This window comes from Triturus cristatus, chromosome 11 (genome assembly GCF_964204655.1).
Source record: "Triturus cristatus chromosome 11, aTriCri1.1, whole genome shotgun sequence".
NCBI classification, from domain to species: domain Eukaryota; kingdom Metazoa; phylum Chordata; class Amphibia; order Caudata; family Salamandridae; genus Triturus; species Triturus cristatus.
Window position 1 is genome coordinate 887,112,586 of NC_140594.1, and position 22,895 is coordinate 887,135,480.

General features: G+C 44.8%; 1 protein-coding gene across 1 annotated transcript in view; it reads right to left on the reverse strand.

The window, feature by feature from the left end:
* The window catches only part of KCNAB1 (potassium voltage-gated channel subfamily A regulatory beta subunit 1), an 822,927-nt gene that overhangs the window by 211,218 nt on the left and 588,814 nt on the right, over nt 1-22,895 (reverse strand). Inside the window, exon 7 of the mRNA XM_085634769.1 lies at nt 19,498-19,541. Within this exon, the coding sequence (XP_085490895.1) occupies nt 19,498-19,541 (44 nt within the window). The remainder of the gene's footprint in view (nt 1-19,497; nt 19,542-22,895) is intronic.

Genomic DNA, 22,895 nt, shown 5'->3' on the forward strand with positions numbered 1-22,895 from the left:
TGAAGGCAGATGCAAGAGCGGTACAGAAACAGGTAAAAGGGGTGCAGAAATATGCAAAAGAGGTGCAGAAAGAAGCAAGAGCAGTGCAAAAGAACCAACAGAGGTGCAAAAAGAGGCAAGTGAGGTGCAGAAGGAGGCAAGAGAACTGCAGAAAGAGGCAAGAGAGTCGCAGAAACAGGCAAGAGGGGTGCATAAAGAGGGAACTGGTGGTCAGACTGAGGCAAGAGAGGTGCAGAAAGAGAGAAAAAGGGTTGAGAAAAACGCAAGAGGGATGCAGAAATTTAGAACAGAGGTGCAGGAAGCCAGAGCAGTACAGAAAGGACCAACAGAGGTGCAGAAAGAGGCAAGAGGGGTACAGAAAGATGGAAGTGGAGTGCAGAACAAAGCAAAAGAGGTGCAGAAAGAAACAACAGAGGTGGAAAAAGAGGCAAGAGGGGTGCAGAAAGGGGTAGGAGAGGTGCAGAAAGAGGCAAGAGGGGTACAGAAAGAGGCAGGAGGGGTGCAGAAAGAGGAAGAGAACTGCAGAAAGAAGCAACAGAGGGGTCAACTAGCCCACCAGGTGTTTCCAGTAAGCACCACTGCGCTGCGTTGCAGAGAGGTGGTCCAGGTCATGCCCCTTTTTACACCTCTTTGCAACACAGCTCTGTGGCGCTTAATGGAGGTGCCCGGTGGGCTAGTTGGACCCGAGGGACCCTCAGGATTCAAGGGGACTTTGTCCCCCAACTTAAAACGGCCACAGGGCGTGTTTGCACACATGTCACCTCAGGCCCCCCCCTCCCTTCACCACTGTGCAAACGCGCCCCGTGGTGGGTTTTAAGAGGTAGTTTTAATCCCCCTGCCCTATTATGTACTAGGGCCTTACAGAGGAAGTCATGCGAATCACAGGGGTACCCCAACGCACAGTGTTCCCTAGTGTATGTAGGTGTTTTCACTGTATTCTAAGTGTCTTTTAGCATAGCACTGGCTCTAGGCCTGGTTAGTCAGAGTCAGTTACCACCAGTACCCGTCTGAAAAAGTTGTGGGCACAGGATGATTTAGCAACAAGGCCTCTTTCTGCTCCTCTGTTGGTTCTTTCTGCATGTCTTGCTTCTTCCTGCAATTTTCTTTGTCTTTGTGGACTTCTGTTGCCTCTTTCTGCATTTCTTTTGCTTCTTTCTGTGCATTTTTTCTTCTTTCTTCACATGTCCTACCTCTGTAAGCATAGTTAGAAACTAGCATTTAAAAAACCTTTGAAATTCACTTAAAAAAACCATAGGTTTCAGGCACGTTATAGTTAGAAACTAGCATTTAAAAAACCTTGGAAATTCACTGAAAAAAAACATAGGTTTAAGGCACCTTATAGTTAGAAATTAACTTTTAAAAAAACCTTAGAAATTCACAGAAAAAAACATAGGTTTTAGGGAAAGATATAGTTAGTTCGACATTTCACTCATATAAAACCAGAGAAATTCCCCTGTTATAGTTAGTTCAGCTAACTATAACTCGTGCCCCCGCAATGCACTGCTGATGACATCACAGATTACATCACTCATGACATGGTCAGTGACATCACTGATGACATCACTGATGACATCTCAAATGACATCACTGATGACATCACTGATGACATCATCCATGTGATAATTTGATGCATCTTTTCACACCCTAATATAACCTTTGATACACCCATTCTCAAAACCATAGACACTCTAACATCAATAAGTACATACCCACTCACTGATTCTTAGGTTTACACACACATCCACTCACTCACCCATACAGTCACTCATCCTTATGGTCACTCAGTACAGGACTATCATATGCACTCATACACCTATATAGACACTCACACACCGCCACTCATCCATAGAGGTTCTCACACACCTAGTCAGTCAAGCAAATAATTAATCACACTGCCATTTACTCACCTATACAGTTATAACCACACTAGCTCAGTTACTCATACAAATACTAGCACATTCTTACAATCACTGATACAAGCACACACTCATCCATACAGCCACTCTCACAATCACACACTCTCACTTATAGCCATTTATATACTCCAACACACATCTATACTGCCTTTCACATATGTAGTTACTCACACATGTACCACTGAGATATACATTCACTCACCAACACACCTATACACACACTCACACACCCATACAGTCCATCACAGATGCACTCTTGAAACCATGCACCCAGTGAATCACCCACTCACACATCTATGCACAGAGTCACACACACCCCACACACACAAACACTCAGGCATCCATACAGATACTCAGACAACCAATCAATAACCCATATAGACACTCATGTAGGTATTCGCAAACCCATGCAGCCGCTTACACACCAACAGACAGACGGATACAGACATTCACACAGTTTAGTCACTAACCCATGCATTCAGTAAGATACGTTTAATCACTCACTTATAGAGTAAGTCACGCACCTACTAAATCATCCATTCAGACACTTATACACTCACTCATTCTTCAATACGCCTTTCCCTATATATATTAAACATATTTAAACTTTACAGAAACACACAGTCACTGGATGGTGTCATCAGTGATGTCATTTGAGATGTCATCAGTGATGTCATCAGTGATGTCACTGACCATGTCATGAGTGATGTAATATGTGACGTTATCAGCAGTGCATTGCAGGGGCGCGAGTTATAGTTAGCTGAACTAACTATAACGGGGGAATTTCTCTGGTTTTGAGTGAAATGTCCAACTAACTATAACTTTCCCTAAAACCTATGGTTTTTTCAGTGAATATATATATATATACACACACATATATTTCATGTGTAGTTATAGTTAGGTCAGAGTTTCCATAAGAAGAGTGAAGAGTGGCGTAGTGGGCAAAAGAACGATGGATTTAACCCAGATCTCTTGACTGGGGGAGAATGTCTGCATTGTCAGCATTCCGTCCATCATTTGTTTGTTGTAACGCTATTATTTTGCTAATACCATTGGTGACTTTAAAAAAATCTTCACAACACTTTCTAAGATGAAATCTCATCCTCTTCAACTCCTTCCTGGAAAGTTTTGAAGTGATCCGTCAAGCAGGGTCATGAGAAGAATTGGGGGGGGGGGGGGTAAGCATCATTTTCCCGTGCTAATTCCCATATGAAATTCTGGAAACCAATACAGGAAATTTGCATTTAAGGAGGTGCTCAGGGCAGTCATGAAGGGGTTAATAAATAAGTATATCTGGGCAGCTGGTCCTGCTGGAGTCTTGAGGGACTCCTGCGGTAACATAAAATAAAAAAATAAAACAATCCTATTGGTTGAAAGACCTTTTTTTCTTCACGTTGGTCCATCCAATGCTGAGGTCCTGGTCCCGCGGGTAACTGAACGACATGATTGGCTTGCTACAACATGATGAAAATTGATGCAACCACCATTACAAAACATGGGAACTCAGTCCCCAGATCCTGTAAATAGAGTTGAAAATACATTTAAGAGGGCAGGGTAGGGGTATCCTGATTCCTCAAACTTCTGGGGGGAACCCAGAGGGACATCCCAGGTGTCCAAACCAAAAAGTATGAATTCATGTCGTGGTAGCAAGATATTCCAGCGAGACCCAAAGCGGCCTCCCAGTGGTACCGCAGGACTACCGTGAGAGCTTTGGACTGTGGGACTGTGCAAGCTTAACAAACTGAAGCTTGCACAGTCCCACTGTACTGTGCAGCAACACTTGACAGGAATACCGTGGTATCACAACAATTAAAAAAATAAATAAGCATAAAAGATGTTGAGTGTGCGGCTGGCAGCCTGGTCTGTGGTAGGAAGTCAACAGCGAGGGTTGGCTGTCCACAAGGGGTTGGTGCAGAGTATGGCTGCAGCGATTGGGTGGCCTTCTGCGGGTGTTGGGTGCTGGGCCAAGTCACAGATTATGCTCTGTGCCCAATTTCATACTGCACATGTCTGCAGGTTTATGGGTGTAGGCCAGGCCCTGTGGCCAACCCCATACTGTGCGCACAGTGGATTGAGATCAGAGGGGGCTTGGCTACCAAAGGCTGTGTGTAGAGGGGGGTTGGCTTTCCGCAGGTGTCGGGCACAGAGTCTGGCTGCAGGCCAGGCTCTGTGCCCAATCCTGTGCTGTATATGCTCACGGGGGCTGCGTGAGGGCCTAGACAAAAGCCAAACCCTATACCCAACCCCATTCTGTGCATGCCTGCAGGGGCCAGATCCTCCAGCCAATTGCCAACCCAGCACAGTCGAAGGCCATGTGCAGCAGGGGCTGGCCACCCACAGGAGTTAGGTCATGTGCAGCAGGGACTGGCCACCCAGAGGAGTTGGGTCATGTGCAACGTAGGTTGGCAAACCGCAGGAGTTAGGCTCTGTGCCCACCACCTGTGGCAGGTAGGCACAGGGGCTGGCTGCAGGCTAGAATACCTAACTTGCGCTACCCTGGACATGCCTGCGTGGTGGGTGTGGGGTGCTGCACTGCAGACCAGGCCCTACTACCCAATCCCATTCTGCATATGCTCATGAGGGCCTGGCCTGGGAATAGACCACTCATTGAATTTTGTTTTGAAATTCTTTATAGGTTTTCTAGAAGAACCAGCTAGTTCTTTAATTCTGTCTGCTGCATTCAAGAGTTTTTCTTTCAGACACCCAGTTTGACCTTCATTCCACCGATTCTTTGGTCTATCTGTGCCTCATCATTTATAAGGCCTGATATCACAGATTCGTTCTTTACCATGGTTCGGGTAAAACTGTGGTGCTCTTCTAAATGAGTACTTAAAATATATATTACCAGCAGTAGCTTTGTTTTTTTTGCATGCCCTGCTATTTCACTCACTATGTTATGGGATATTTGGATGGCCCAAAAGACTTGTACTGTCCAAACTCAATTTTGCTTGCTGCTTGATGACTCTCATCCACATTCCACCATGTTTCTTGTACTGATTGTTCTGATTCGCCAGGCTCCGCTCAGAACCTAATGTTGGGCAGGATGTTGTCCTATGTTCATTTTCCATCTCCTATATTCCTACCATCGCTTTTACCTACCTTCCTGATTGACCCTCTGCAGAAATATCTGGTGCCAAAACAACCAGTTCACCAGTATCTGTCTGCCTGCGCACCATGCTGCCATCCATTTCCTTGGGTGTCCCAGCTATTCCCACTGAAACTGGGATTCTGTAGAGCTCAAGATCTTGTCATCGCCTTCCTCTACTGCAGGAGACCGCTCATGCATCTTCACTCCTAAGTAACTGCAGTGCTCCACCACTGTATTCATATGCGTAACATCTTACTCCACAAGGATCTTACTCAGAGACCAGAAAAGGCTTTGGGTTGCTACAGATGAATGGGAGAAAAAGATCCCTTCTGGAACTGGAACTCCAGACAATCGTAAGCCTGCCAGACCCCTTGCCACTCTTGAAAAGATGATTTTCATATTAAACTTTAATGCTGGCTTTCTTGACAATTTCGCGCAATCATATCAGCTTTTTGGATGCATTAATTGAAAGACCAGCCACCAAGGTATTCACAGTCACTGTAAGTTTAGAAGATAATCTAAAAGTGACACACAGTTTGCAAGTCAGCCTTTAATGCATTTTTAATTCTTTCCCATTGATCGTGTGGATTTGTTGGCGGTACAACAACCCAAAGTAGCATAATATGACAATTCGGGTTAGCAAAAAATGAAGATTGTGCTAAGCAATGTATCTGCAATTCTACGGGCCCGATTCACAGAAATAATCTGAGCCCGAAAGTCTAACTTTACGACTTTCGGTATTCACAAAGGGCATTTACGAGTAGTAAAGTTAGACTTTTGTTTCAGATTACCTCTGTGAATCGGGCCCTACATTTTTACAGGCAGTGAGGTAAGCATTTCCTCCTCACTGTTAGAGTTGAGCTTGTGAAATATAAAATGACATGTTTGCACGGCTAGCTCAAGACCTATAGTGCATTACAGATAAACTGGTCCATTAGAGTTTATTTTCTCCCATCCCAGATTCTTTGTATGCTGGTTTGTACCAGGAGCTGAGATAAAATCCGGTTGAAGGGGATCAAAGACCAAAGCTTAGGAGTCTATCAGAATTCTGTCTCGATGGGCAACCGGTATTCCATCATCCCCTACAGTATTTGAGGTACTGCAGGGCAGTAAGCACGCGGGAGTGTCCTTCTTGGCTAGGGAGTAATTAGCAACTGGCGGTAATACATTTACAATGAGATCAGAGGGCATCTTTTATTTTCCTAGGCTTTTTTTTTTATTATTAAGTTATTTTGACAAACTTTGCTCCTTCGGGTAGAAAATAAACATTAATAGAGCAACATTCTGCTTTGTTTCTCTAATAAAATCTTTACTTAAGTAAAGTCTTGATTCTGCCATTGCATTTGTATACCAAAGCACAATATGTGTTTCATTTTATCGTGAGTAAGTGAAGTTTTTTCTGCATCCTCTGAAATTCCGGGGGGTGCTCCAAGCTGCTGAATTCGTAAACATGGCGGACACTCCGATTTTCAAGCTATTCTTACAATGAATACCACTTTTCATTGGCTTGTGCTCGTGACCGTAAAAGACAAAGAGATTGGCACTATGGTTCATGGACTGGAGCTCTTTGGGCAGAGTGCTGAATGGCAAAACGCCCTGCCTGATGAATTCCCTATTATGAAGAGATGCAGCCAGCCTATTTATTGAAAGTTAACTTGCCATGGAAGTGATATTTCCAGCTGACTGCTTTCTAACCGCTGAACTGGCTTCTGCGTTCCTGGCAAGTGTTGTATCTTAGCTGCTGAGCTCTGAATTGATGAATAATGTCTATATCACATGCCCCTCCTCTGAATAGATCAGGATTGTCCTGTGGGGATGCAACATCTGGTCTGTGAGGGCCCAATCCTTGAAGCTTTTCTGTGACAAGCTGTGTCTTACTCCAGCCTCCAGTATGAAGTACTCCTGACTTTTCAGGTCTGATTCACAAGCACCTTCTGTGAGTGATTGTGCCATGATTCAGACGTGGGTGTGGTTTTCTCATGGATTTCCAGGATTAAGACATGCTTTCTAGCTTTTTTCAGTTTCATAAGGGTTCACAATGGCAAGTATGGAAACAATTTTAGAAGAACCACCCCTCCACTCACTGTTCTGAAAAGTCAATAACACTTAAAAGTAAGTTACCGGCTCCAACTCTGCTAGTTCAAGACGTCACTACAGGTCGTGGATTCCACCTCCAAAACAGGAATACTTTAATGAGTTGAAAGAAAGAACATTTAAAGCTCTGTCAACCTCTGTGGGTTGATACAACCAACTTCTCAATATACCTTTTGATCAGTTCCCAGACTTCAACAGAGCACCAAAGCTCCTAGGAGGGGATGAAATGTAAGTACATTGACAGGAAAAAGCAGTACCTCCATTTCCCTCTTCCTAATCCTTGCTCGACAGGAAATACTATTGTAAACATCAAGCCCATTCCCGACAAGAAGACGAGGCATACATAAAATCAGAATTTCCCTTATTAGCTGCTTTCAGTACGCCTGCACGTCTGAAGCTGAACTCGGACAAGACGGAGGTCCTCATCCTCGGCTCCACGCCTTCAGCCTGGGACGACTCCTGGTGGCCGACCACCCTAGGAGCAGTTCCAACACCCACCGACCACGCATGCAACCTGGGATTCATCTTCGACTCTACACTCTCCATGACCAAGCAAGTCAACGCCGTCTCATCCTCCTGCTTCAACACCCTTCGCATGCTCCGAAAGATCTACAAGTGGATCCCCACCGACACCAGAAGAACGGTCACCCAGGCCCTTGTCAGCAGCAGACTGGACTACGGAAACGCCCTCTATGCGGGAGCCCCGGCCAAACTGCTGAAACGACTGCAACGCATTCAGAATGCCTACGCCCGCCTGATCCTCGACATTCCTCGCCACAGCCACATAACACCCCACCTGAGAGACCTGCACTGGCTTCCCGTCAACAAGAGGATCACCTTCAAGCTCCTCACCCATGCACACAAAGCTCTCCACAACACCGGACCAGCATACCTCAACAAACGGATCAGCTTCTACACCCAGAACCGCCAGCTCCGCTCTGCTGACCTCGCCACCGTCCCCCGCACCAGAAGAGCAACCACTGGTGGCAGATCATTCTCCTACCTCGCCACCAAGTCCTGGAACACCCTCCCCATCCTCCTACGGCAAACCAAAGACCTACTAACCTTCAGGAGGCTACTCAAGACCTGGCTGTTCGAGCAGTAGCAGCACCCCCCCCACCCCCCTCCCCCAGCGCCTTGAGACCCTCACGGGTGAGTAGCGCGCTTTACAAATGTCTTGATTGATTGATTGATTGCACAATTGTTTTTCTTGCAGCACACAAGCTGCAGCTCACAGGGTTTTAGAAACATATATGCCAGTGCCAAAGTTGCTGCACTACAAATACCTGTTAGACGAATTCACTCTGCCTCTGTCCAGAATGCTGCCATCCTTTTAGGTGACTTCCCTTTAATATGTGCCCTTTGACTCAAGAGTCAAATAATCATACTGACAGAAGGAAGGTCTTTGTAGGTATGTTGGCACCATCTTGGATATCGAATTAAAGCACCCAGGTGAGTGGTGTTTAATATCAAATAAAATGAAGAATAAAGAAATTTGAATATTATCAACACTGGATGGACATTTATCATATTACTTTGATTCTGTGGACACTTTTGTTTTGGTGGTGCACCCTACAGTAGGCTAGAGTTTATGTTGGTCGTTTTGACCGCCCCTTTGAAACGGCAGGGGCAGTGGTGTTGCACATCGCTGGAGTATATTGCTCGATTGTTAGTTTGACTATAGGAGAGATTAATATTGAGGATTTGTGTCCTCTTTATTTAGGGAGGTGTGACACATACACTATGTAGTATTTGTAGGGTTCTTCTGTTTCTTTGTTGTTTCAAAAAAGTGCAATACCATATCCTGGTGCTTGTGGAATCCCATCCCAGCTCCATATCAAAATGCCAGGCTTGGTCTTACAACACAGGAGCTGACGTTTACCAATAAAAGAGGTTCCCTTCTCAACAGAAAGCCTATTTTATTCATCTCTTTTGTATAAATAACTGCCTCCAAGGATACAATTGTCATACTCAAAGAAGTAAGGACAACAGATTACAAAAATTCTAATTTGCAGGTTATGAATGTAGGGCAGATGATAGGTCCCTACTGAAAACAGAGGGCTAGGAGCAGCCCAAGCAAATAAAAAACATAGAGCAATCTAGTTATTAGATTCCCCTTCTAGTTAAACCGACTACCCACACTTCCTCGGTTACTTCGATTGCCACTGAATGCAGACAGAGAATGCACAATTAATCTTATGGATAAGACATCTTGAAGGCACTGCAGAATGACCCGAATAACACAGGTAGCTGGCGGAAGTCCCTTTACTGCTTGCCAATCATGCTAAACCAATCAATGTTTGTGTTCTGCTCCTATACTGTAGGGTGTTGGGTTTGAATGATGGCGGACTGTACTGTTTGCTTTTCCTAACTATCGATGCCTATGATGAGAAATAGGGGTTGTCTGAATGTTGACCCGATTGGTGTTGCTCCCGTGAGGCATCTCTCCCCTCTATTATTCTTTATAATTGACACTTATCTCTGTAATTCCTTCATGAGTAAATCTCTTTTCTTGAATATTTGCCAGTGATTTGGGTTAGAATTCTAGAATCTAACTTAAAATCTAGAAGCGTACCTTTTATTTAGGACTTGTGGATTACTGTAATTTTTGTATCACATACATTGTTGTTCTGAACTGGGTAGTGATTGTTGTATTGAGAGATCTCCACTGGCCTGGTGGGAATCGCTTCACAGAGCAGGATGCCATGTTGGTATGGTCTGTGCATTCAAGTTTGGTTTTCAGAAACAAACCTAGAAGGCTGAGGTTGTTTCTGAAAAACAAAGTGACAATGGACTTAAAGCCCAGGGAGCTTTCTTTCTGTGTGGGGGGTTTGGTAGGTTTACTCTGCTCAGTTCTGCCAGGGAAGACATGGTAGGAGACAATATGCATCAACAGGCCCTAAATAGGAGGAACCTTACAGTGCATGAAAGCTGCTGGTCCATCTGCCACACAATCAGTGTTTCCACTAACTCTGAATGAGGAAGGGGAACTGCAACTTTAGCTGGACAGGAGAACTCCACATTTAAAATAGTTCTCCCTTCCCACAAAACTCCTAATGGGATCCCAGGCCTAGAGTGTCTGAGTTTCATATGTTAGCATATTATCAGATGGTGAGACTGCCCAGGCTGTTTTCTTTATCAGGCAAACCATTTTTTCACCAATGTGTACTAGGCAGGCCTAGACTGGCCATTCAACCATTCTAGAACCTTCCTGGTGGAATGCAGACCAGAGGGCTGCTTTCTTAGCTGGATGGGCTGCCATGACTCAACCATTGTAGCCCTGATTACCCCATTGTAATCACGACCACATTCCAAGTCGGGGTTGCTTTGAAAATTTCTGGTAAGGCTGCTTTCGGTTTGTAATCTGGACTGAGCAGTAGGACCTAGTATAGAAAGTCCTTCTCAGGATACTTGTTGCTCATCACTCATGACTATTACGCTTCCTCCAATGACAAATCAAGGCTCTGATAATATGCTCATGAGGAGGACACTAGTCACTTTGTTCCTGTACAGAGTTTTTCTTCTATACCTCTGACATTCTTTTGTGCACTGATTTATCCACGGCTCAGTGAAACGATGGAATACTGTGGTCTGCAGTTCTTATGCTTTTTTTCTGTGCATTTTGACTTTGTCAAAGGAGAAGGATCAGAAGAAGCTGAAGATGCAGGAGATCTACGTCTCCTCTTTTGTACTTGACAGGAAGATGTCAAACTCTGGATGGAATTTCAATTTGCTGTTTTTAAATATGAGTAGTATACATTGAGACATAAAGCCTGCTACAGGTCAGTTAACTCGTCGTGAACAGGGGAGATGCCATAGGTGTAAAACATGATTCTCTGTTGACCCTGTGCCACTTCCCAATTAGGGTGCATAATTCAGGTAACTGAGAGCCAAGTCTATTCCACCCCAGTTTTGAAGAAGCATCTCATTCGTCCTCACTCACAGTAGGATTCTATTCCTCAGTACTGTTTTCATTGATATTATTTTAATAAAATGCTGCTCAATTATTTCCTTGTCACTATCAGAATGGAAATTAAAAGAAATGTAATGAGCTGGTTTTACCTCTTCCTATGAAACAGCCCCAAAGCAAATACAACTAAGAGAGAATCTCTTGGATTCGAGTCCCATAAGGCAAGGACACACAACTCAATCCCTCTCCCCAGCTTTCTTCAACCTATACGTAGAACAGATTTCAAAAAATGGTTCAAGCACTGGTCCTTTCAAGATTGGCTTGTGAGATTCCCTGTGCATATTATGCCTAAGCTACACCTTGCTCCTCCTAAGGCAACCATACAAGCACTTAGCAGAAGCAAGACTTATCACTGGAGAGAAACATTTTGAGAACATCATGTCAGCCCTGATGACCCTCAATTAGCTTCCTAAAGAAGGTACAAGAATTTTCAAAATTCCCAGCATAGTGCACAAATCTATACATCTTTACGCCCTGAAATACTTGACCCAAAAAAACTATGCCTTCAGGTGCAGATTTCTAAGATTCAAGAAACAACAGTTTGTGTTTATGTTGTGCTCTTTTCATACCAATTCTCTGGAAACTTGCAACCTAGTTCCCCCTCAGTATGCAGAAATTTATCATTTGGAACCTTTAAAAATATCTCTGAGGACTACTGTTCCAGAGATATGTACAAGGACAACTCATAATACAAAGAAAGAGTCTGTTAGGCTGAACTGTAAACCTGATCCAAAAACTTGAACCCTCCCCTTTCTATACACCCCACTTCAATTTGTGTTTCTGGCTTACTGCACAATATTTTTTTGTATAAATTTGCAGTGTAAATGTCTTAAGTAAATATCTCACGTAAAGTGCTCTGACATCCTGAAGCATATGTTATTCTTTGTATAAAATTGTGCAACTAAATATATCAATTCATAAATAATGAATTCATGTTTGAAGGTGAAACAGCGTATGAACATCATTGGAGGAGCGTTATTGGTGGTGGGCTACCCAGTGATCTTCTTGGAATAGGAAGACTTTATGTACACTATGAGGGGCCATGACTGCTGATATCACTGTTTAAGAGAGAGAGACTGTAGAAATCGCATGGGTGACCCCTGGGAAAATCATTATGTAAGGCAAGGTCCCTTATAAACTATATGGCAGGGCCTGGTAATATCACTGTGTTATGTTATTGTTATATTACGTTATTGGAGCTTTTAAAGCGCACTTATACCCAAGGGTGTCCTGGCGCTGAGTACTGTCTCACTGGTTCCATAGGTATAATGGTTATTCAGAGAATAGCCATGTCTTCAGCCCCTTTCTAAAGGAGAGGAGCTCTGTGGCATTGCTAAGATGCCCTGGCAAGTTATTCCAGGCTTTTGCGGCCAAAAAGGAAAAGCTGCTGCCGCCCCAGTGGCTTTTTTTATTCGGGGAACAGTCACTTGTTTTCCTTCCAAGGAGCGCAGCACTCTTCTGGGGACATACCATTTGAAGCGTCTGCTCAGATATTCAGGACCACCACCCATCAAAGATTTAAAAAATGTACACAGTGCTTTGAGTTGTGCACGTTTAGCTACTGGGAGCCAATGTAATTGACGAAGACCATGTCTGACTGAGACAAATCTTGGTGTGCCCGTTAGCAACCTAGCCGCCGCATTTTGCACTAGCTGGAGTCTGTAGAGATGTTTTTTCCTAATGCTCAGGTACAGACTGTTACAATAATCCAGCCGTGACAAAATGAGGGCTGAGACTGCAGTCCTAAAACAGTCCTCTGGTAGGAAACATTTTATTTTCCTCAAAATTCTAAGAAGGAAAAAGCTCAATGAAACAACTCCACTGACCTGATCTCCAAAGGCCAGTTTGATGTCAATAATTACTCCCAGGTTCTTATCTTTGAACGTGGGAGCTGGAAGCTTGCCTATTTCTTCAGGCCACAGGTCCGGTGTCCAGAGGCCATCCAGCCAGATATGTCTTTCAGACAGTCATTGCATCTTGAAGCCATTTCCTCTTCTTTACCTTGTTGTACGGACAACACAATTTGTGTCGTTCGCATAGCCCATGTGAACAGGATGGGTTAGACATGAGGATACCATTGTGTAAGGCAGAAAACCTTAAAAAACAACATAGACAATTCCGGTGTGTTGGCTTTGAGTGAGACAGAGTCTTTATGAACATCAAGGGGAGCCCTGGTGATATCATTTTGTAAGAGAGAGACTGCGTAGGGACAGCATGGGTAGAACCTGGAAATATCATTGTGTGGGGCAGATGAAAAGCATGAACAGCTTTCTCACACCTTGTTATGTCATTATGTAAGGTAGAGAGCCGGTATGAAGAGCGGGGATGGCACCACGTGATACGATTGTGTGGAACAGTGTAGGTGGAACTTGGGGGAATCATTGTGTAAACAGGAAACTGGCATGGACAGCTTTTTGGGGCCCTGGTCATAACATTGTGTGAGACAAAGAACAAGTATATATAGTTTGGGCCTAATTCACATAGGCAACTTACGTTTTTGAGTACACTTACACATTTTCGGTATCCACAAACTGCACTTTTGTAGTAAATTACACTTTTATAGTAAACTTGCATTTTTGTAGTAAGCCCAGCACTACACATGACCAACCACTGTTATTGCAACACCCTTACATAGAAAATAATGGAGGTAGGGACTTACTACAAAACTATGGTGCACATGCATCAACATTCAGAAAAGCGATTCCTTATTAGCGATAAATCAGGAATCGTTATTAATGAATCGCTTTTCAGAATGCATCAACAGATTCGCTAAAAAATAGCGATTCTTTAAAAATCGCTATTATTTACCGAATACACATTTGCGAGTAGTGAAAACACCGATTAGCAATTACCGAAATCGGTATTAGCGATTTCGCAAATACCGAAATAGGTAATAGCGAAATCGGTAATAGCGATTTCTAAATAAAACGGGTCGCTCGGGAACGTTCTGATGACATCAGGAAGTACAGCTGCCCCACCCTCATTCACTCGCCAGAGGAGCACACAGGAGGAGCAACCGGAGCAAGCCTGATCCCACAGATTGACCACTGACAGGACTTTGACCCCACCCTCACCAGGATGGAGAAAGAAGCACCATCCAGCGCAGAAGCTGCACGCAAGAGGAAACGCAAGTTTTCCGACCGGGAGCTGGAGCACCTGATCGAGGGGGTGAGCAGCAAGCACGATTGGCTGTTTGGGAAGCTGTCCCTAAAGGTGCCAGAGTCTGAGAAGCGGCGCATATGGCTGCGCATCCGAGAGAGGGTAAATGCAGTTGGAGTGACGCCCCGCAGCATTGACGATCTTAAAAAGCGGTGGTACGACCTGAGGAAGCGTGCGAAGGAGAGGATTGCGGAGAGGCTCCGGGAGGCATCCAGAACGGGAGGCGGACCTTCCACAGTGCAAGCTAACACCGCCCTGGAGGAGCTGGTGGAATGGACCATCGAGCCTGAGGCCGTCGTGGGAGTAACCCAGATGGATACCACCAGCGCAGCCACGAGTGCCCAAGGTAAGATGCATGCCTGTGGCCATACCCAGCATTGCGTAAATCCATTCCCAAGCCCCCAGCACGATCAGAGTGTGCATGCAGCTTTGCCCCACACAACTTTACTCATAACACTAGTGCATCATGGGAGTTGTAGTCAAGTCAGCCCGGTGTGCATGCACAGGAAAAAATAGATTTAAAAATCACCACATCAGTAGAAGCTGGATATAGACTGTTTATTTAGTGGATCACAGAGGGACATGTATGTTAACAATACTACGTAGGTGTAACTATCCCACTAACCATGCACTGTTTCACACACAGATGCATCTCCTGGGGATTCCGACGACAGCGGCCGGCTGATCATTTCGGAGACACCAGCCGATTCGGATATGGATACAGCGCAAGATACGCATTCACCACCTCCACCAGCAACCACACCACCACCACCACCACCACCACCAGCACCAGCAACACCTGCTGCCGCAACAACTGCAACTAAAGAGCAGAGGCGCAGGTCACAAGTTCCACCCATGCAGGTGATGGAAACATGCCAAACACCTGCTACACCATCGGGTCAAAGTCCGCGAATCATCCCACCGCCTGCTGCACCACCAGCACGTGTCAGACCCCCACAGCGCCGCAGGTCTCTGCGCAGTTCACAATCCTCAGGCGACGTTGCAATCTCCCCAAATGGTGGCATTGAGGAAAGGATGCTGCGTGTCCAGCGTCTGCAGGGGAGACACATGGCTACAATCAGCTCTAACATAGCGTGCCTTGCCAAAGATATGCGTGCCATGACAGCGGCAGTGAGGGACATGACCACTGTGGTGTCAGAGGGCAATGGGTACCTGAGGGAGGACATACATGAGCTCACCCGTGCCATGAGGGAAGGCCATGAGAGCGAGAGGAGGAGGCACCGGCAGAACTTGGTCAGGTCCGCAGCCTCTACAAATGCCATCACCAGGATGAGCAACAGCACCGCAGTGTTGGCACGCCGCTCGGTGTCACTGCAGGTGGACCTTGGACACTTTTGCGGGGATGTAGCCAGGGCTCTAGGACAGGTCACCGCTGCAGTAGAACACCTGCAGAGCGGCACATTCAGTGCTAGCGCATTGGGAGGGGAGGACAGCCGTGAGGCTGCCTCAAGTGTGAGCAGTGTTTCGGTAGCAGAGGCCAGCACCAGGCGGCGCAGTTCCCGTTGCTCCACAGGGACAGGCCGTGGTGAGGTGGAGGAGACACCTGAGAGGAGGCTTGGCGTTCGTGGCAAGCGCCACTAGACTAACTGACAGTCATACTTGACCGTGGTGGGGCAACCATGGTCCTCCCCTATTTGACGCTGCACAGCCGTGACAAAAACAGCCTTTTGTTGTAACAGTTTATTTGGGGATATATTATTTTATTGCTTGTTTGGTCGTACATGCCTCAGTGCTCCTGTGCATTAAACAGTAGCACCACCAATAATTTGTCATCTTTCATTCTTACCTGGTTCAGAAATGATGGTGCATGATGTATGTCCGCCTCCTATGGCCCTCTGCTGTGTTAGGGACGTGTGCCTGTCGGTGTCGGGCGGGTGGTTGGTCATCCCGGTAGTCGTGATTCCTGTCCACCTCTATGGGTATCCCCCTTCTGGTCGCAATGTTGTGCAGCATAGCACATACAGCTACAATCCTACAGCAGGTATCAGGTTTGTATAGCAAGGCACCGCCAGTCTTATGTAGGATTCTAAAGCGACTCTTCAGAATCCCAAAGGTCCTCTCGATGACATTCCTTGTGCTTATGTGGGCCGCGTTGTATCGTTGCTCCTGTGGTGTTGCTGGATTGAGGTAGGGGGTGAGTATATATTCCCGCAGGGCGTATGCACTGTCACCTACAAGATAGAAGCAAAGACTTAGCAACGGTGATGTTCATACATGTGTGGTGCTCATGTGTGGAAGAGGTATGTGTACGTACCAAGCAGGAGCCCCTCTCCAAATTCTCCGTTGAGTAGACGCCTGTGGATGCCACTGTTACGGAATGTGTAGGAGTCGTGTGTGCTCCCCGGAAATTGTGCCACTAGGTCCGTGATGATGTGCTTGGCATCACACACAACCTGCACGTTGATTGAGTGGTAGGAATTGCGGTTCCGGAATATGTACTCATTGGCAGAGGGTGGACAGATGGGGATATGCGTACAGTCGATGCATCCAATGACATGGGGGAAATGGGCCACATGGTAGAATGTTTCTTTGTAGCGGTCCAACTGCTGTGGGGTTGTGGGGAATCTGATGTGGGTGTGTATCATTGTCAGCATGGCATCTATGAATTTCTGGAAGAAGTGTGAGAGTGCGCTTTGCGATACGCCTCCGGCTACGGCGATTACCCCCTGAAAACTTCCTGAGGCCAGTAGGTGCAGGCTGCATAGGACCTGGACGTGCGCAGGGATTGCATTGGTCCGATGTGTCTGGTGCTGCAGGAGTGGTTCGAGGTCTGCAATGAGGCTCATGATCATGGCACGATTCAGTCGATACTTGTCATACACCTCGTCCTCATTCTGTCCCAGCAAGGTGATGCGCACTCTGAATACTCTCTCCTGTACCCTTCTCCTGCGCTGTCCTGCTGCATTGATTTGCATCCTCCTTGCAAGCACGTAGAGGGCTGCCATTTTGTGCTAGCCAACAGGGTCTCCTGGGCCACATTTAAGGGTTTGCTGATTGGTATGATCTGTTGCACATGTGGAATTTTTTTTTTGTTTTTTGTTTTTGTTACTTTACCTCCAGGTTCTGATTCCCCTTAATCTGCTCATGCTAAATAGCGAATTTTGGGATTTTCGGTATTTGCGAGTTTTGTTGCATTGTGTAGCGATTCGTTATTAGCCATTGGCACTTGCCGGGAGCAATTTGTGATTTCGGTGATTGCGACTTCGGTAATTTGCGATTCGGTATTTTTGCGGATTTGTTATTTGCGATTAGTTATTTTTCCGGTATTTTTTTAGCGATTCTTTATTTTCTCACGATTTGGGTTGAGGCATTGGGATTCGGTTTTTGACACTCGCTAACGGGTGATTTTACCGATTCGGTATTTTACCGACTGGATTTTTGCTTGATGCATGTGCCAGTTAGTTACTACAAAAGTGCAGTTTATGAATACCGAAAAAATAGTAAACTTACTCAAAAGTGTAAGATCCTACAGAAGTGCAGTTTGTGAATACTGAAAAAGTAGTAAACCTATTCAAATGTGTACGTTATTACAAAGTGCAGTTTGTGAATCAGGCTGACAGTGTGAAACCACTTGACAATATGTAAGGCAGAACGCCTCTAGGAAGAGTGAGGGTGGAACCCAGTGATATAACTCTGTGGAGCAGACATGCTGTAGAAACAGCAAGAGGGATCTCTTATAATAAACAACTTCATGCTATGGTTGATGTTGGTTGCATGCACATGATGTGTTCCCCCTTTATGTCACTGTAAAGTACTGGGTGTAACTGAAGGAGAAAGGAGGACCATGAGAGGAAAGCAGGACACAGGACACAGAGAAGGAGGATAGAGGGGAAATGAAAGAAGGCAAAATGATGTTGTGATATTGGTTGCTTGCATAGCATTAATACTTCCCTGGAGTTGTTTTTAAGTGCAGTGTTGGAACAGAGTAGTGTACAGGAAATAGGGTAGAGGGGTTCATGGCATCATAACTTGTGGCTTCCTGGCATAGATTTTATGCTGTCACAACACCTCCTCAAACTGCTGTGGGGAAACAGAAGAGGACTGAGGGGGATATTAAAGGGAAGAGGGGGTGAAGAAAGGAAAGAGGGTATGGGGGAGTGAAGAAGGGAACATGATTTTATGTTATGCTTGTACTTGTGTAGCACTCATGCTTCACTAAGACCACTTCAAAGGACTAAAGCCCTGATTAAAGAGCTGTGGTATTCCAAGGTAGGAGGGGGGATACAGCTCTGGGTGATAATGAGTGGACAGCGTTCCTGCATTTCCGGGGGCAGAAACCCATGAGGTCATACCACAGAAGTTTCTGCAGACAGTTTCAAGTTGCTGAGGGCAAGTGAGAAATAACTGTTGTAAAGTTTCCGGAATGTGAAAAAGTCTGTATTGTTTGCCCCAGTCATTCCATGAGCTGCATGTTATTTTCCCCTTCCGAGACTTAAACTTATGATGGCCGAAAAGTGGTGCGGAAATACCATCCGGAATCGTTAATTCTGCACTCCGTATTCCCCACACAGATTTCAGCCATCCTGTGTGTCAGTGTGTGAGTGAGACAGAGCAAGAATCAGCTTTTCAGAACACAAATGATGGATTGCCTGCTTTTATTCTGTATGCTCAGTAGCAGCTGACACATGTACATAGAGGCTGGGAGGGTGGAGGGAGCGGGGGTGGGGGGCAGGGAGGAGTGCGGGAGGTGGGAGTGCGGGGGAGAGCATGGCTTTAAAAATCAAAATTAAAAAAACATACTGATGCTGCTTCTGCCACCTCGCTCCTCGGTTCTCCGATGCTTTCTGGGTCCCAGCAGCCCCTGGGGCAGCTTCAGAGACTCCCTGTGCAATCCCCCCTGCTCTCAAGCATGAGACCAGTGCGGGGATTGGCCTGAGCAGGCTGCTTTTTTGCTCCACTCAGGACAGGGAGTCTGTGCTGTTCTTCCAGCTCAGCTGCTCAATACAGCTGGGTTGAACAAACCTAGAGACGCCGGCCTAACACACATGTGCACTTACAGCGCAGGAACCAGTCCTCCTACCCCCTCCCTGCACACTTTGGCTTCGCCAGCAGGTGAAAAATAAAACAATAGTAAAATATATTTTTATATTTCACCTGTTGGATCTCAGCTAATGGGGCAACGCTCCTCCGCCATTGCGTATGCCATCATAATCATAGTTATTGCATATAATTCTAGTATTTCCACTGATGCAAGATATATAGGGACATTTTCAAAATTGAATTAAATTAAAATACACAGCAATACGCACCTTCAATTATATGTTTTCTAGAAAGTCCTCTTTCAGTTTCTGCTCTGTAAATATGAAAACAAGAATGTCTGTTAGAGGAACAATACAAAGGAATCAATATATGTATCTGATATCAAAGTGACAGAGTACAGACTATTTAGAGTATGCATCATTTAGGGGATTAGGTAGCTCTTAGTCTGGGCAGAGAGCTTCAATGCTTTCACAAAGGGTGCAGATATCCTCTGTTTAATCTATTCATAAAACAATGTTTTGTTAAGCACCAGCCCAGCTTAACAGTAAAGGTGCAGCCCAAATCATTCATTTGCACTTTATTTAAAATACAGATCCTAACGAATGTACTCCAGCCTAATAAAGAGTACAAGTTAAAATGCAGAATATGTTTTGCTAGATAAACACTCATAAATCGTTTTTATCATTTGTACCTTTTCCAGTGTATTCAGGCCTCGATGTATAGTTTGTTGAGAGAAGACTGCTGTGTGGCCTGTGGACTACCAGCTATTGGGCTGCCTAATTTTGAGACATATTTAGAGGTGGGATTCAGCCGGGCTGTTGCGTAGTCCGTGGCTCTGACTGTGGACTCAGGGACATCTTAAGGGTTTTGGGGACCCTGGGCCAAACTTATTTTGGGCGCCCCTATTCAGAACAGCTTTGGTTTATAATTCAATTTCAGCTCTTCATGCCCTCCTTAGCCATGTTACTGAGGGTGCACAGGCACTCTGGTCCAAATTCTAAATGTGTTTACATCTAATTTTCAGGCATGGTGACGTTTGTTTTCAATGTTGTAACACGGCAGCATTTCACTAATGTTACTGCAAATCATTTCTCTGAGACCTTCCCATTTCTCATATGTGAGGTCCTGTTTTGATCTAAAAGAAACTTTTTTTTATGGATGTTGCATGAAACAAACACATTTCTCTGCAAAACGTCTGTGATAGACTCTCACACATCAATCTCATTAAAGGTAAATTTAAAAAAAACAGTATTTCAAACAATCTGTTTAAGAACTACTCAAGATTATCAGGCCAAGAACAGAGTTGTCTCTATCAGGGGACTTCCCTGAAAGGCTGGAGCCCTGGGCCAGAGCCCACTTTGTCCATGCCTTAAAACGTCTCTGTGTGGACTGTGAGATTAGAACCAAACAGTAAGTAAGTTCACTAATGCATAGTTAATTAAAATCATTTCAAAAAGGTGTACCAAATATATTATTTAATATTACAAATATACAGCTTTCGTAGGGATAAAAAAAAATCGCTACACAATCTTATTTCTCTTTGCATCCGAAGCAATTTCACAGAATGACAATGTAAAACTATCAGAAAATGGACAAAAGAACTATACTCCATAAACATAAACAAGACTGAATCCAACCTCTAGGGGAACACTTTTTTTCTAACATTTGTAACTATACGTGCAGTGCAAAGTTTTGTATAAAGTGCATCTGGTTTGTTGATTAAAAATATTTCCTGCACCTAATAGCAGAATCGAACAGCAATACTCACAACTTGATTCTGACCATGATGTTTTCAATATGGAGAAAACCCTTCTCTTTCATTCCAACCACTTTTGTGGGCTTTCATCTGTCCTTCAGAGGTTTAAATATCTATCTATACCCCAAGTGGGAGGTTTAATAATATCCACAAACTTGCAAGTTTGTTGATGTTCTTTTACTGCAGCGGGTCCCCCACCTTCCAAAATCTATAACACAGATTTGCTCACACTTAATACGTGTATATTTTATTAATACAAAACAAGAATTTTACACTTATAAATCTAGGTATTTGTGTACTAAGTTCAGCTTCAGTGCTCAGAGACCTGTGCCAAAGGTGTCAATAGGTAATTCTGGTACAGTAGCTCCTTAGAGCATTTAGAAGAGTGCAGGTATATTTGAACAAAACGTCTAACCATAAGAGTCCGAACTGCATGGTTAAGAGTGGTTGATAGACCAGGGGCTGTATTATGGTAAATGCTCAATTTCATTGTTAGCACCGGGTGCACCTTCAAGAAGGTGCTCCCAGTGCAAACAGTGAAAATGCGCCCTATTACCATGAATGCGCTGCCCTCAGGGCAACCGGGAACTTGTGCTGCCCTGGGGGCCATGCATTTCTGTGAAAAACAGAGCGGCTGATTAACAGTCGTTCTGTGTTTTCACAGTGCAGATGGCATCCCACCTGCACTTTTGAAGGAGATTGGAGATCCCCAAGGGGATGTCTGGGGGTCTTCCCACCTGAGGGCTGTCATCATGGGGCGCACTGACAGGGCTCCACCTTTCAGATAGCAAAGGCATTCCCTCATGTGCGTGGCGCATGCCCCCATGCAAATGAGGGATCGCCCCCTGCAGATAGCACTGGTGCTTTATGTGCGCAAGTGCTATCGGTATTACAGAAGGGGTTGCACGAGCATCTGCGGCCCCTTCTGTAATAGCAAATTGCCCCCGGGCGCACAAAGTTGGTGCAAACGCCCTTGCACCCCCAGGGCACTTTCTGTAATTCGGCCCCAGGTCCATAAAACATCCATGTGTATTCCACAGGCCTTATCCTGGTCCCATTTTCTGCACTGTTTTGGCAAAGGATATTTGAGTTAGCGCTGGAATGGAATATGAGATTTTAGGAACACAAGTTGCTAGAAACAGCACATTTATTTTTACCAGGTCACCCATGTAAGTTGTGATTGATATACTTGTTGAACAGGAATGATGAGAGTTTACTAGAGATTACAAGCATTTAGCAGAATTTGTTGCGCTCATTGTGCAGTCAAGCAGCACATTTGTGGAATATGCACTCAGCCCATGCCCAAGTGTACTCACTGCTTAGATAGCACTGGGGTTTACTCACTCAGCGGGATGTTACGTAAACCTTAATGAACGTATGATGAGAAGGGCAGTGCCAGGATTGTGGAGGTTGGCACTGGATTTAGGATGTCAAACTCCAGCTTTTTCTTTGTGTACCAAACTGATAACATGAGTTTTTGAAAATGAGCCTTATAATCTGCACTTTCCAAGATTGTGGTCGTACCAGAGAATTCTATACTAGGGGCCCAATTCAAGAATAAGTTGAGTCTTTTCCCGTGATATCAGGTCCTGTTTTAATCAAATATGGAGGTTTTTAGAAGTAACTGATGTGTTGCAACATGTATGTTTCAATAATTTTCATCCCATACTTTGCCCATTGCTTCTAGTTTTGCCCTTCATTTTTGCTTCTTGCATTGAGAACTTCCACACAGTCTACTTGAGGATATTTTAATGGGTATTACCTCTTTCCTGATGTCACAGGGAGTTTCTTGACTTTCTAATAACTACTTTATTAATCTTCACCTTCAAGCAAGAGTTCCATGATTGCAAAGGTGTTTTTTGTCCTTTATGCTTTTTCTCCTAACTGGGACCCTCTTAAGAAATTACTTAG